Here is a 16,086-nt window from a genome sequence, read left to right as displayed (position 1 = left end):
TCTTCTTTACTTTCTCTAATAAGCAAGTACTATATTTATGGTGAAAACTTTAATTTTAAAAAGTTGTTCTGTTCAGATGAAGAGACAATAAGGCAAAAGGAAAAGACAGTTTAGCCAACAGTAGCAAGAAATCACAACCGCTGTGACATATTCCTCATCTTACACTTGCTCTTTGCATGCACCTCTCATGTCATCCTCAAACCAGCACAGCAGGGACAAGGAGCTCCACACCCGCACAAGAAGCCACAGGGCAAGTCAGCAGCAGGGCTGGAGGTTGAACCCACGTGAATCTGACCCATCCTCATGCACTCCCCACTGACTGACACCACCACTCAAAATAAACATTCTCACCCTCAGCTCTAGACATCATCACAGCAACACAAAACATTGCTGTGCACTTTATGGGAGGGATTGAGAAGAGCAACATCAACTATCAGAAGTGCTCAGGAATCCCTTGGGAAAAAGGAACAGTGTCAACTGAAAAACTGTATCAATCAGTGAGGAATGGAGGTATAAAACGATATGGAGAGACCCAGTATTTAACGTACAAGGAAAAACTGTCTTTTCAATGGATGTCTGAAGGGCTGTACCAAACCAGGAGTCTAAGTTACACATCAGAAGAAATCGATACACTTGGGGATGTTACTGTTTATACAACCTACATAAACGTACAAATTTATTCTCAAAAAAATAATAAACAAACAAACAAATAAATAAATACCAGTAAGCAGGGTCCTCCTTAAGAAGAGCTCTCTCTTTGGGAGACAGGCTGCCTCCAACGACTCGTGTGACCAGCTGGTCAATGGTGTCCACCACCTTGTGATCTGCTCGCTGGGGGACCACTGGAACATATAGAAAGGCTTTTCTGAGAAACACACTTGACCACACAGGGCCTGGAAAAACCAGGACAGCATCAGGGGCTTAGGATAGAACCTAAGCAGGCACCAGCAGCTGAAATCCTCATTCCCAAGAGACAAGCATTCAAAGGAGGAAAAGGGCCTGTTATTCTAGAAACCAATATGCAAACTATCCTCTCAAAAGCTGTAACAGCATAATCACTAGGAGAGAAACAGTCACAAAGTTACAGTGACTGAGCAGAGCAATATATACACAGTCTAGTCTATAGAAGGAAATGGTGTGTAGCAACTCCGTACCACCTTTTGCATATAGTTCAACTTGAATGTTCACAATATTAAGGGGAAAATAGAAAGATAAAATGTATCTAGGTAAAATAGATAAATAGCAAGGTCCTGCTATGTAGCACAGGGAACTATATTCAATACCTGTGGTGACCTCTAGTGAAAAAGAATATGAAGGAGAATGTACATACATGTAGCTGAATCACTGTGCTGTGTTCCAGAAACTAACACAGCATTTTAAGTCAACTATACTTTAATTAAAAAAAGGTATCTAGGTATAAAATATGTAAAAAGTATACTAGGTTGTGATTTCCAATACGAAAGAAGAAAGAAAAGATACATAAATATAGACACATAGCAAAAAGATTAGAAGGAAATATACCAGAAAGTTAACAGAGATTATCTATGGGTGGTAGATTTATCAGGGATTTCATTTTTTTTGTGTGCTTTATCTATAAAAAATAAACACACATTTTTTTTCACATTTTTTTCTCTGTGATTTATCATAACATTTTGTGTATATTTCCCTGTGCTATACAGTGTAATCTTGTTTATCTATTCTACAATTTTGAAATCCCATTCTATCCCTTCCCACCCTCTACCCCCCCACACATGTGTTTTGTAATCAGAAAACACACATAAATTTACAAAAAAAAAACCCTTCCCAATTAAAAAAGTCAATGGTCCCAAGGTAAGCGTTGACAGAAAATACCTGCTGAACGTATGAAAACATTTTTTAAAGTGTGTATTTCCTCCAATATGACTTGTAATTTACAATGTCACCAGCCAACACAGAAGTGCATTATATTCTCTAATACTAAGATTGTTTAGGTTTTCTGATATTTGCTAGTTTTACTAGCACAGATGGTCTATTTATTCATTCATTCAATAAAAATCACCCTTGAACTGGAGAGGTTTCCCAGTTTGTTCTGTGGAATGGTATTTTAAACATCAGTATGAGTTCTTAACACAGGATAAGTCAATCCTTCAACTATAATGTTATCTCCCCTCTGAAACTGCTTTCCTTTTTTTGTTACTGGATCTCATTTTATAGAACTGCTATTTTTACATGATTCTAAAAAGAATAAGAGGTTCAAAGTCAGAAGCTTTCGAAGACAATGAAATTTTGTGGATCACTGCAACCATCTCTAGAGATGACCACAGTCAGAAAGTAGGTCCTAGCTTTGACGCAACAATTATTCTGAGAACACCTCCTTTAAAAGAGGATTTTTTTTTAATTTTAGTGAAAATAATAGTAATAATAAATTCAACCAAAGATGTCATCTCAGCATCTCTAACAGAAATGTAAGTAGTGGTAGGGCAGTGCCCATAAAAGATGGACACTGGTGCCATCTACCTGCTGACCAGACAAAGAGTCAAGGCTTGCAGATGCCAATTACATGAGAACCCAGCTCTGCTCAGCCTCAGAAGCCTCTAGTAAAAAGCAGCATGAAGCCAACATCAAGGGAGAGGTGAGGTAAATTTACATTAAATCAAATCATGACGCAGCAAATGCTGTAGAAATACAGAAAAGTATGACAAGACTGCAGCTACAGGCAGGCCTGCATAGCAACACAACCAGGGGATGGTGGTGGGCAACTTCAGGTTATGGGGGACTTTTCTGTCCTTCTTACAAAGTTCTTCAGTATCATTGTTATACTGACTTTCCACAACACTACTTTGGGGGTGTGGGGAAGACGGTCCTGCTTCAGCCCTGAGCCCCCTCCTGGAAAGCTCCCTTTCTGGGAGTAGGTGTGGCTGCCTATCCATGGCAGGACCTACTCTGCCTGCTACAGTCAGGGCTCCACTAGGGTGCAGAGGATTGAAGAGATTCAAGGAAAAATGAGACTCCCCCACTTGGCTGGGGCAGTGGAAGCTGAAAACTCTATCGGGGGAAAAGGCACTTCCTCACAGGCCACATGGCCACTATGTATACTCTTAACCTCTAGGATGTCTGGGCTGTGAGAACATCCAGGGATCTAAGAGGGAGAGAAAAGGGACACCAAACAGCCAGTCGTTTCTATTTCTATTACCTTCTTCTTGGCCTTTCCCCTTCCCAGTAAGCCAACTGGTTAACTGCAGGTTACCAGGTATACCTAAGTATCTCTCAGTCTCCAGCCAGTCTAGAAAAGTGAGTGAATGAAAATGTGCCTCCACAACCTGGATCAATCTAGCTGATTTCTGCCTGTCCCTCAAAACAGCTCAAACATGGCCTCCTTGACTCCCCAGGCCAGGCTGGACTGGGTTTTGTGATTTCCTTCCCTCACAAGCCTAGGGAATCATTAGAGACAGTGTCCAGCATTTACTCTCCCTTCCAGTAAAACCTTGGTGGGGGTGGGGGAAGGGAGGGAAAGGGTGCTATTAGAATAACCTTCTTAACCTTGGCTACACGATGGTACAAACACCCCAGAAAGTGCAAGCAAAACTGTGCACAAACACATGTGCATCTTCTCTGGCAAGGACCATAGCTTTTCATCAGATTCCCAGTCACAGTCTGTGACCCGGAAAGCCTATGGACTTCTGTGGCAGACAGAAGATTCCTAATACATGCTTATAGAATGAATGGCAGATGGGTATACTGGTCACTGTGAGTTTTCTACTAAAATTCTGATTTGTTTCAGCTGGGTAAAGAACTTCAATGTACAAATCTCAAAGCGAATGAGAGACATTATAAAACATGAAAAACAATCACAACAAATAGAAACTTGTTACTTTCCTTACCATCACTCAGACCACCCAGAGCCTTGGCCTGAATTTCGGGTTTGGCAGGAGGAACCGTTTTCTCCTCATCTCGAGTTGGCTCGGTTTCGGCTTTCTTAACCTGGAGTGGACACCCACTGCTGACCAGCCAGGCCTTCAGGTGATCAATGTACTCTCTTCCAAACAGAGTAGAGTCCTCGAAGTTTGGAAATGAGGCAGGAGAGGGAGCTATATCTTGGAGGCCGACAGCTTCTAAGATTTTCTCTTGCCGGAAAGAAGAGGCCAAGGAGAACGTCTGTCCCAAAAGGGCTAAAGACTTCCGGCAGAGAGAATTGGTGGTCTCCAGGGCAACAGCCAAGTCCAGAGGGTTACTGAGGGTCTTCATCTTGACACTCAGCTCGTAGGCATTGCAGGCCATGAGCAGTGGTGTGACACTCTTCAGAAGCCGGTCTTGAAGCCTCATTATGTATTTATCAAAGGGCTTTATGATTTCAAAAAAGCAATTTTTGGTCTTCACAGCACCTTTGTCTAAAAGCATGTTTAAAAACTCGTTATCAACTCTGGGAGTTTTCAAAGCAGAGTGCTTTAAAAATTTGATAGTAAAAAAGCAAAAATCTCTGTGCTCTGGTTTTAAAGAACATTTGAATGAGGCAAGCATTTTAGCACAGGTTTCGGTTTCAAGTTCAAAGAGAGTCTGGAAAAGCTGGGAAAATTTAACATCATCTTTTATGGTGTGGAATCCTGCCCATTTGATTATTTCTATCCCAAATCTCGAAAAAACATCAGACTTATCTATGAGGTCGAAGCTCATCTTTCTTCTGGGGAGCCGAATATCCTTCAGATTAAGCCCCAAAGGGATTTTCTGAGTGGGGAATTGGATATCTCCTGTCGCTGGGTTTGTCCCCAGGGTCACATCAGGACTTGGGGTGGTTTTCTGGATTTGGTTAGTGCCCTGAGTTTTGGGAGTGATACGACTTATAGTGGGTACCTTTTTGGTGCTCACATTTCTCAGCGTGACAAGTTTCCCGACCCCCGCTTTAGGTGTGAGCAGGCCTTGGGTCTCCCCTTTTCCTAGGAGGGCACCTTCCTGGTCAACAATGTTTAGACCTCGGCCTCTGCCCTGGACTTGGCCACCGGCCCTGAGCACAGAGTCTGCCTCCCCTGGACGGTCCACGTCATAATCCCGACTCTCTTTCTCCAAACACTCTTTCTCAATCAGCCTGGAGGAACCAAAGTCCCCCAGTAATGCAGAAGGACCAAAACTATACTCCTGCGACCAAGAGGATTCTTGAGAAACTGCGTGGCCAAAGTCTTGTTCCCAAGAGCCACGGAGTGCAAACTTCCAGTCCTGAGAACGGAAATGTCCCAATTTCCGGTGGCCAAAGACCTGGTCTCGGGAATCAGGGTGGGAAAATTCCAGCTCCCGGCCACATTCTTTGCGAAAATAGCTGTCATCACTTACTGAAGAGTTGCTTGATCTGAAGGAAGGTCCTGGAAATACATCACCTCTCAGGCCTTCTCTCCCAGTGTCTCGAGGATGAGCTACAGATCCCCCCAGAGTATATCTGCTGTCACTGTGAATGTCATCATACATATCTGCTCTGGCTCTTGGGACTGTCCTTAGAAGCTCTGAAATAAACAATCCAAAAAGAAATACAAAGGTACTTTAGACCAGAAGTTGCAAACAGATGGTCCACAGTCCTACAGCCAGGAGTACTTTATCAGCCAGAGTGCATTTTAGAAATGCATATTTGATGCCAACATTTAAAATGTGTGTGGTTTCACTTAAAAATCTAGATTTACTTCTTATAAAAACAGAAGACCTACAAGCACTGGGCCTGCATTTGCCCTGACAACAGTCCATGGAGGCTGGGCAGCAGTGCCCCTCACTCACTCAGATCTCCTGCCCTGGCTCTGTTTCACAAGCCCTCTTTTGGACTCAGGGAAGGACGTGTGGTCCCCTCAAAAACCTGGACTTTATTGTGACCAGACCACTTGTGTATTTCTATTTCTATCAGCAGACAGGTTTTCTAGAGGCTGCCTGCCTTCCCCACTTCCTAGGAGGAACTCTCAGCCCACAGTGCCACTGAGGCAAGAGCCACATCTGACACTGCACCCACTACAGCTGGCTAGGCCATGGCCAAGCACCTGACCCAAAGTTGGCTGACAGGCTCCCTCAGAAAGGTCCAACACTCTGAAAGAACAGAGACTGAGGCAGATAAGAGGGAAGGCAGAAGCTAAACAAGCCACAACAACAGAGGCCATAATGGAAACTGAACAGTGTGTGCTTTTGTCCTCTTCTGTGTGGAAATGAGGAAAATAGGAAACTATATTTGCATTTTCTCATTCATGCATAAACTGTACAAAGCTAGGAACAGAAGTGAACTATGGGCATATGGCAACAGAGGGTCTCAGGGAGACTTTGCACAGAGTGCCTTTCTTATTCTCTGGCTTTTGAATCAGAATCTACTACCTCATCAAAGTCAAATGAAAAGAAAAGCGAGCGAGAGAGAGATGCTAAGAAGTAGCGATGGGCCGAGAGGCCACAGGAAGCCAGGGCTTTGTATAAATCTAAGTCTTTTTGTCCAACAAGTACTTACTAAGCACCTACAGTGTATGGGCACTGAAGTTACAGCAGGGAAAGGAGACAACAAAGTCCCAACCTTCCTAGACCTGTTAGTTGAGTAAGCCAAACAATAAACAAAAAATTCTTCAGGTGCAAGAAAGCACCTATAAGAAATATCAAGCAGGCGGGAACATGAAGAAGTAAAGCCACTTTCAGACAGGCTGGTCAGGTGGGCAGCTCTGACAACAATGTATCTAAGCAGCAGAGGCCTGGTGTGAGAGGCTAGAAAGTGCAGTTATGGGGAAAGCCTTCCAGGTAAAGGGAGTGTGAGGATAAAGCCCTGAGGTAAGAAGAGGAGGGGACAAATGTGGCCAGAATGGAACAGAAGGAAGGAGAGGCAAAGTGGTAAGAAGGCAGCACCTAACTCTGCTGCACACTGAAGTCCCTGGGGATCACCCCTCTCAACCAGGCATTCTGATTTAATTAATGAGGATGAGGCGTGACTTGGGCATTAGGGTTTTTAAAAGGTAGAGATGTTTCCAAAATCTTCAAGCATCCTATTGGGTTTGTAGCCTCCCCCGCCCTCAATCTTTCTTGAAGTAACTAAGGTATGTATTGGTTTATGAGTCTCTAGGAAAAGATAAATCAAAATTTTAAAATATATATGTATATACACAAACATGTGTGTACATACATATACATATGTATATACATATACACAGATATTTGGATGTATATGTATGAAAACATGTAAGTGTTTAGGATTATATACATAGGGCTAAAAGAATTGAAGGATGCACAAAATACCACTGACACGGTTACTTCTGAAGAGTAAAAGCAAAAAGGCTTTTTATATCCTACTCTTAACTACTTAATTTTTCTAGTCTTTTGAAATAGGAATGTTTTTGTGTACCACTTATATAATTTTTGAAAACTCAGAATCTGGAGACAGTCTCTGAGCTTCAGTTTCTCCAGGTCCAAAGCACTTAGACTCATTCAACCAATAAGGCGGAAGCCTCCTCCACAGCTATGCTGGTGCAACAGCGAGCAGCACAGGCCCAAAGCCTGGATGAGGCCAGCCCAAGGCAGAGGAGCAAGTACACAATGTAAAATCAATGCCAAGGCTTACTAAGGTCTCCTAGGGGGAGGCACCTGTGAGCTGGGTCTTAGTGCCTGAGGGAATTAACCACACAGAGCTGGGATGAGGGATTCAAAACACAGTTAGGCACACTGTATCACAGAAACATGAGGCCCAAGGCAGGGGATGAGGGCTAGGAGCCTCGTGTGCCATGGTGAGGGACCTTCACACTGTCCTGCAATCTTTGCAGGCACCATTTTTGATTCTGCTGGTATGATGTTTCAAAACTTTGCAACGGAAATGTTTTCAGGCAGAGCCTACACTCAGCAGCTCCACAGCTCCTCTGCACCCCACACTCTCCTGTCTTTTATACACCAGTTACCTGGCTGCTCCTGTACTTGTCTGAGGCTCTAAGCCCAAAATGGGGAGCCCCAAGAATCCAAGCAGATCTGTGGGGAGGGCAGATTCAAGGAGAATGAAGCCAGAAGCTGAAAGACCTTTCAGGAGGAGATTCTGCAATAATTCAGGTAAGAACTGGTAAGAGCTCAAACCTGGGTAGTGATGGTGAGCCAGGAGATTTAAGAACCCTTCTTTAGGTGGGGGAGGGTGCCTAGGGAAAAGCAGCTCTGGATAATGACAATACCTCCTTCTATATAATGATTTGACAGGTGGACCAAGAAAAAATTTTATCTCCCCTTAACAAATAAGAAGGTAGGATCAGAGGAGTTGCAATTTGCTTACAGCATTGAAATCCTCCTGCCCTGACCCTAAACACATGCCTCAATCCCTCTACCCCAAAAAAATTTACCTTGAGCTTTAAACTGAAGAGCTTCACCTACAGCCTCACCACTGGGGTCCATATGATATCGGTTAGCCTTTTCTTGCAATACAGCATCAAAAGTCTCCTGTGTGATTCTCCTTGCTGCCATGTTTCTCTGACCTGTAGTGAGAAGGCGGAAAAAAAGACACTAAGAGTGACAACTAAAGCTCACAGAGTCTGCTCTGTTTCACCTAATCCTCAAAGTAACAAGGCAGTAATCCATAATCTGGCACGGTACTTCAGAGGGAGGCAGGATTAATTTGAGGGGAGCTCTGCCCTCATGAACCTCAAAGGTGTGTGTTGGCTGAGGAGCAAGGCAAGCATGTTGAACCTGGACAATTTATTCTGCTTCTCGGAGCTTATTTCCTCATCTCTTAAAAGAAGCTCTATAAAAGCAGTTCTGTCTCCTGGGGTTGCTGGATGACTGCATGAAGCAATACACGTAACTGAATACAACAGTGTAGGGGAGTAGGAGCACAACCCCTGCAAATGCTGGTTAGGAAAGATGTGATCTTTCCCACTGCTATTTTCCCGTTTCACAGAAGAGGCTCTGAGAGCTGACTTCCCTCTGAGAGAGGCCTCTCAGTGAGTGGGTGGAAAAATCCCTGACCAGTGACCAGCTTACTCTGTGTCAGGTCTTGCTGCAGGGGAGGGACTTCCACGATCCCATTCACTTCTTGGAAACAACCCAGTAAAGAAGTGGGTCCTATTATGAATGAAAAGATACAAAACTGGAAAAGGGAAATTCAGGCTAAGTGACCCACCCAAGGTCAGCCAGCCCAGACTGTAACCTGGCAAATAGGGCACTGGTAGTGGGGACAAAGCCCTGAGGGCTGAGAAGAAAGAGACTGAAAAGCAACATTGAGAAAGCCAGTGGCGGTGTCCTTAACCACCAAGATATATCTTGAAATCCCAGCTTCAAAACCCAAACCTATCCCAGCCATATAGCCATTTCTTACAACCATCACCCTCTTTTCCTATCCTTCCGTCCTTTTCGTGGGGGCGCCCCTTGTTCTCTGCTATCGAAGGTCAGGGTCTCCCAGCCAGGTGGCCTGGGATCAATTCAAGAGACCTAATCTTTCTGTGCCTCCGCTTCCCCATCTACGGAATGAGCAGCTAATGGTGGGGGTTGCTGTCGGGATGGAGCCAGTTTAAAAAATGGCAAAAAGCCAGATACAGCGCCCGGCCGCCGTTATCGCCCCACCAGAGGGGCTGCTCCAGGCTCAGGTGGAATGAATGAATGAACAAATGAACGAATGAACCCCTTCGGGCGCGGCCCGCCTCCTCTTGGCCTCCGAGAACGAAGAAAAGGGGACGTCGGGCACGGGAGGCCTAAGACCGCCCCCCAAGCCGACCCGGCGGGACGCGGCCACAGCGCAGCTCAAGGGCCGAGCCCGCTGCGCCATAGGGGGGACCTGGGATTCCTGGGATCAAGCCCAAGCCCCCCACTCCGGGGCCCACCCGTCGACGACGCCCGGGCCCGGGCCTCACCCCGAGCCCACCGCGCGCGGAGCCGCCCCCGCCGCCGCCTCAGGTTCCTCACCCGCCGCCGCCACCGTGCGAGGCGGGGACATGCAAATGAGTCAACGGTCTCCGCAGCGCCGCGCCGCGCAGGCGCAGGCCGCCGCCGAGCTCTGATACACAGGCGCAGACAGCCGCCGCCAAGCCCTCCTTGCGCAGGCGCACTGCCCCGTCTTGAGGGCGGACACTCCCGAGGCAAAAAAAACTCCTCTGCCGGGGGCGGCGGCAACGGGAAGCGGCCCAGAAAAGGAGGCTAAGGCGCGGCCGTTGCATATCTGTTGGCTCTCTCAGCTTTACCTGCACTCGCGGTCACCGTTGGTCACCTCAGGAGCGGTTCACGGGACTAAGGGAAGCCGAGGCGACGCGGCGCCGACGCGCCTGCGCGCGTACGGCGGCCGAAAGGGACCAGAGGCGGCGCAGCCGGTGACAGCCGCGAACCCCACCCTTTCCCCACGTGGCCACGAAGACCGGGTGAGAAATGACGGCTGCCGAGCCCCTTCTCGCGCAGGGCAGGGAGTGGACGCCGCGGGGTTTGTCTAGTAGCTGTGGAGCGACGCTCGGGGACGTGGTTTTGGGTAATGAAAGACTATTACGGAAGCCGCCCGGGGACAAAATCGCCCACCTTCCCTGGCCTTCGCTTTCTTTTCATTTATTCATTCATTTATCACCTATGTATGTACTGAGTGCCTGCTGCATGTCCATCCCCATCCTAGGCCGTGGTGGGGGTGGGGAAGATGTTTAACAAAACGGCCCCAGCTCTCATGCAGGTTAAATTTCTTTGGGGAGAAGGCTAGATAGTAAAAGCAAATAGATGAACCCTTTCTCTCCATGTTGAGATAATGTTAAAATAATAAAAGAATGTAATGCGATAGGAGAGCGGGGTCTGCTTTAACCAGAGTGGTTATGATGACCCTTGGATAGCTGGGAAGAATGAAAAAGAAGTGGAGAAGCACAAGTGAAAGGGTCTAGGCAGGGAAAGTCCTGGTAAGACTTGAGTTCGTTCTGAGAGCGTTGGGAAGCCACTGCAGGATTTTGAATAGGTGAGTGAGGTGGTCTCTGTTCTTTCAATTCCCCCTCTGGCTGTCTTGCAGAGAATAGAGGCACAGGGTATGGCAGGGAGAAAGCAGATGAGGCCCCCTGAACCAGGGTGGGTGTGGCAGATGGAGGAAGATGAATCATTGAGAGTCCTTCGAGTCAGGGCACCGTTTTCTTGATAAGCAAAACCATGGCTTAGAGAGGGAAGCTAGCTATCAGCTGGGGACCTTGATAACTCCCTTCCCTACAGCATGCCTTGGATGCAGTGTGGGGGCTGGTAATACTGTTTCTCTCCTCTCCTGGCCTAGGCTGTTCCCCAGGTGGCTCCCAGATGTCCATTCCCAGGCACCATCTTTCTCATGAACTCCAGATCTTTATTTTCATCCCTGCCCCCACCCCCTAGGCCTATGTTGGACCTAAGGGACTGGCCTAAGGGGTTGTTCCAAAGCCAGACACTGGCCTCTCCAGCTCAGGGATCTTAGGGCTGGACAGAGGGAGGTTCTTGTAGGGGTGGGGAGAGCTGAGAATACACAGACTCTGAGTAGCCAGGGAAGGTGTCCAGGAGGAGGTGGCTTGGAAGGTCTGGCGGAAGCTCTGCAGAGGACCGAGGTGGAGGTAAGGGGTTAATAAGACAGGCTAGCGTGATAGGGTCCCTGGAGGAAAGGGGTTAATGAGATGGGATAACATGATAGGGTCCTGGCCAGGCCTCTTATTGTTTCTCTGAGCTTCAGATTCCTCATCCTTAAAGTAGGCACAATGACATTCCCCTTTTAGGACTGTACTTCTGTGATAGAGTAGCCAGTCACCATTGGCCCACTTGGGTCTGAAGCATGACCAGGGTGGTAAAAGCAATGTCTGGTGGCAGAGCCAGGAGCAGAGTCCCTCCAGCAGCACCCACACCGGAAGTTCCTGCTCCTCAGGTCTGGCTAGGACCATTCCATCACTACCAGCCCAGGCTCCCTGCTGAGAAACTCTTTAGCTTGAAACAGAAACCCTTTTTCTTTTCCTCCAATTTTGATCTTGGAAATTCTTAACTACTCCTAAACAGGCTCCCTGTTCTGGGGAATAAAAGGCAGGGGTATCTGCAAGGGAGTGAGGTGAGGTGTTTGATGCCTTAGTTCTCCACCCCCACAATAAACTGGCCGAATTACCTCTCAAGCAAGAGCAACAACTAGGTGATGTTTATTGATCTCTGTGCCATTCCTGTTCCAAGTGCTTTGTAGGAATTGATGGGTTGAATTTTCACTCCAGCCCTATGATTAGATTCTGTATTTGTTCCTGTGTCACAAATGAGAGAGTTGACCAACAGTGAGGTTAAGTGGAGGGCCTGGGATTTGAGTCCCCCTGGCTGGCCCTGGAGCCTGTCCTCCCACCTTTCCCACCCCAGGCATCTGCACAAACACAGATGGAATATTCACATTCAATGCTACGTCCACAGAGAGAAGCGAGGGCTTGAGTGGCTCATTTCCCACACAGCCCAATGTAGCACATTCCCATACCACTGCCCTAGCTCCCCCTGTGCCTTTGTCCCTGTAACACACTTTCTGTGCTTTCTGTGATTCTGGAATGGATCCAGGACCAGAAAAAAAAAAAAAAACAAATTGTTTTAAAAGACAATATTGTGACAATCAAGAAAGTCCATCATGTACTATATGTTAGAAAATAGTATTGCATCATTGTTAGATTTCTTGTGTTAAATTTCATTTGTGCTGTGAATGTATAAGAGAGTATCCTTTTCTTGGGAAAGTCATGCTGACATCTGTAGGAGGGAAGGGATCCCATGCCTGAAGCATGCTCTCCAACGATGTATGTGTCACACACTCACATAGGCACACACCCACACTCACATAGAGGTTAACATGGCAAAATGTTAACCATTGGTGAAGCTACAAGACCCTTTTGTATAGCCCCTAGATAGCGCTCCTTGTACTATTCTTGCAACTTTATTATAAGATTAAAAAATGATGGGGGAAAGATATAGCTCAGTGGTAGAGCACATGCTTAACATACGCAGGTCCTGAGTTCAATCCCCAGTAACTCCATTAAAAATAATTAATTAATTAATTAATTAATTAATTAAAAGTGATATATTTTAAGTAGAAACTTAATATAATTCCAAAATGGAAACATGGTATTGCTACAATAAACAAGGTAGATATAGTAAAACAAGTAAGATTTTAAAAGTTGTTAACCTCTGTTAGGCTCTGGTCCTGAGGCCTGTTTGCCCTCTTGTTAAAAAGAGAGCGTGGCAAATATTAAATGTTAAACTGCTTGCACTCTGGGGACCTTCTTGTCAAGACCATTGGCTAGTTTACTGAGGGTTTTGCATTATTTAATTCTATGATGTGCCCCAAACCCGCAAAGGAGAAGTGACTGCCCAAGGTGCTGGGTCATCTAACTACTGATCCTGTTCCCTGGCTTCCAGTGTGTGCCTGTGCTGGGTTTCATTTGGGGTTTGTTTTTTACTGGAAGAGTATTTTTTAAATTGAACTGTAATTTACATACCATAATATTCACCCACTTAAAGTGTGCAATTTAGTGATTTTAAGTATATTCATAAAGTTGTATAATCATCACCACTAATTCCAGAACATTTTCACCACCCCGAAAGGAAGCCTTATCCCCATTAGCAGTCACTCCCCATTCCCCCTCCTCTTCACCTCCCCCAGCTCCTGGTAAGTCCTCATCTACTTTCTGTCTGTATGGATTTGCCTGTTCTAGACATTTCATATGAATGGGTTCATACAATATGTGGCTTTTTGTATCTGACTTCTTTTACCTAGCAAGATGTTTTTGAAGTGCATCCACCTCATAGCATGTGTGTCAGGGCTTCGTTTTTTATGTCTGAATAATATTCCATTATATGGACTTCACATTTTGTTTATCTTTTCATCTATTGATGGACCCCCAGTCCTTTTCACTGTTTTTGCGATTTATTTGTTGAAAACCCTAGCTGTTTGTCCTGTAGCTGAGGTTCCCCTCCCCAGCCCCTTCCATGGGGATTTTGCAGATCACATCCCTGTGGTATTGTCTGTCTGTCCTCAGTTTCCTATAAACTAGTCATTAGCTCTACAGCCTCTCTATCCAGTATGAAAGCCACTTACCACATGCAGCTATTTACATTAAAATGAATTAAAATTAAATAAAGGTACATATTCAATTCCTCAGTTGTATTAGCTCCATTTCACCTGCTCAATCCCATATGGGACTGGCAGCTGCCACATTGGACAGCACAGAGGTAAAACACTCCTTCATCGTAGAAAGTTCCACTGGACTCAGTCAGATTCAGGTCTGAGTTTTCAGCAAGATGACTTCACAGATGCCTTTTATTCTTGTTGGGAGGCAGATGGCATCCAGTTTCTCTTTTGATGACATGGAATCACACAGTGGGTGCAGGTACTGTCCATCTGTTATCAGGTTCCCCATCAGTTTTGCACCTCACGGTTTTGCAGCCCATGGAGATCATCATCTAGATCTGTCCTGTCTTGGTTGGTTAGCTGGATTTGTGGCAAAGAATAACTTTCCCTTGTCCTGTCTTTATAACCTGGTGTCCACTTGCATAAGGGAGGCAGGATTAATGCTGGATTCTTTATATGCCCACTTTCAGAAGAATGAGCTCAGTTTCTTTTAGTACTATTGTGAATACACAGATTTTGATTTTGGTATCTATTGGTTTTGTTTTGTTTTGTTTGAATGCTCACTTATCCCATCTTCCTTAGCTAGTGCCCTTTAGGGTAGTCTGAGTCCTTTGATGTGACCCCAGTAGTCTTTAGAAGCTTCTTTGCTTTCTGGCCTCACGTTGATGCTCCTGGCTCATTTGGCCCATTTCCTACCCAGACATAGACTCAACCATTATTCCAAGACCCCTGGCTTCTTTGGTGGAAAATGGTATATAGAGACCACAGCTGGTATTCAGGGTGCTCATTACTGCTGTGGTATCATTTCCTCCAGGCATTCTCAGTTCATATTAATAGAAAATTGGTTCTTTGTTTGCTCAAATGAAAATGTGTAATGATTCATCTTGTATTTCCAGTTCAAATTTAGGAGTTCTGAGTTTTTACTTCTTTGATTTTATATTAGAATCTTTTTTCTTTTATGCTGGTTCCTAATGATACAAATGCTACTACTTACTTGCTACATCTATAATAGTTTCCAAATAGTATTACTGATATAGTTTCTGATAACACGATTACTGAAAATTGTTGAAGATTTTCTTTTGCGATTCTATCCTTAGAGTAGATCCCAATAAGAATATACCGTTATAAAAAAAAAAAGAATATACAGTCATATCACTGTTTTAAAATTGCATTAAGTGATCCATGAAGATAAAATGTTAAATTCATTAGTTTCATTTTGCTCTTGAGTTTTAGGGATTGCTTTTATTTTTATTTTGGTTATTTTGGCATATTTATTTTCCTAATCACACAAAGCATTTATCTGAGTTCCAAATTCAAACCTGTAAAATGAAGTACTTTAAGACAGAATAATTCAACTTCTGTTCCTGCTCTCATTACCCTTTCTCTACCTCCTGTTACAGGTGACTATTTCTGTTAGCTTTTAATTTACTTTCATTCTTCTTCTTATTATTATTAAGTTTTATTTTAAATCTTTATTAGTATAACTATATGCTATTGTAATGTTTTACTTCATTATGTAATTACATGTAAAGTTTATAACTGTATACAGAGTAATATGTGAATAAATATGAGTAATACATATAATATTATAATCATGTAACATACAACATAATATTATTAAGATATTATTTTATCTTTATTATTACTACTTTTTACTATAAGTACATACGTTATATTAACATTCCTCATTTCTTAGATAAAATGTGGTAAACTACCTGCCCTCTTCTGTACTTTTAGATGTTCTGTGGATGTTCGGATATCACCCTTTCCTGTGACTCAGGTTGTAAGAATTTTTCCAGGGTGGTTGTAGGCTGTGGCCCCTTGGTAGATGCTCCCTAAATGGTGGCCAGGTTCTCAGTTGCCTCTCCCTCTCGATGAAGCTTTCTTCTTACCTTCTTAGCTTGGGAGCAACTAGTGGGTGTCCTTGGCCCCATGAGGAGAAGATGACAATGACCTCCAAGCGTATCACCCAGGAAACCTTCGATGCAGCCGTTCGTGAGAACATCGAGGAATTGGAGATGGAGCCGGAGGAGGCAGTGAAAGAGGCTGTGGAGCAGTTTGAGTCACAGGGTAAGGCAGTGTGGCCCAGT

General features: G+C 44.8%; 2 protein-coding genes across 8 annotated transcripts in view; one reads left to right on the top strand and one right to left on the bottom strand.

Annotated features, from left to right (window-relative positions):
* Window positions 1-10,272, bottom strand: part of SUGP2 (SURP and G-patch domain containing 2) — a 33,348-nt gene extending 23,076 nt beyond the window's left edge. For 2 of the 7 annotated variants that reach the window (XR_012063145.1, XM_072947321.1), the window contains exons 1-4: window positions 9,847-9,892; window positions 8,292-8,423; window positions 3,861-5,468; window positions 722-842 (exon numbers count right to left, since the gene is read on the bottom strand). Coding sequence is in view for 6 of the 7 variants with exons in the window: in XM_072947321.1 (XP_072803422.1) it covers window positions 722-842; window positions 3,861-5,468; window positions 8,292-8,423; window positions 9,847-9,877 (1,892 nt within the window). In the remaining variant the exon portion in view is untranslated. Of the gene's footprint in view, window positions 1-721; window positions 843-3,860; window positions 5,469-8,291; window positions 8,424-8,928; window positions 9,010-9,794; window positions 9,931-10,121 lie in introns of those variants that run through there. The other 5 variants (XM_072947324.1, XM_072947322.1, XM_006199032.4 and 2 more) reach the window with 4 other exon arrangements.
* The window catches only part of ARMC6 (armadillo repeat containing 6), a 17,269-nt gene continuing 11,341 nt past the window's right edge, over window positions 10,159-16,086 (top strand). Inside the window, exons 1-2 of the mRNA XM_006199159.4 lie at window positions 10,159-10,295; window positions 15,897-16,066. Coding sequence (XP_006199221.2) covers window positions 15,940-16,066 — 127 coding nt within the window. The 5' untranslated portion in view covers window positions 10,159-10,295; window positions 15,897-15,939. The remainder of the gene's footprint in view (window positions 10,296-15,896; window positions 16,067-16,086) is intronic.

Source organism: Vicugna pacos, chromosome 22, assembly GCF_048564905.1.
Source record: "Vicugna pacos chromosome 22, VicPac4, whole genome shotgun sequence".
NCBI classification, from domain to species: Eukaryota; Metazoa; Chordata; class Mammalia; order Artiodactyla; family Camelidae; genus Vicugna; species Vicugna pacos.
Note: the sequence above shows the minus strand (reverse complement) of the source record. Positions and strands in the feature narration are given on the sequence as shown.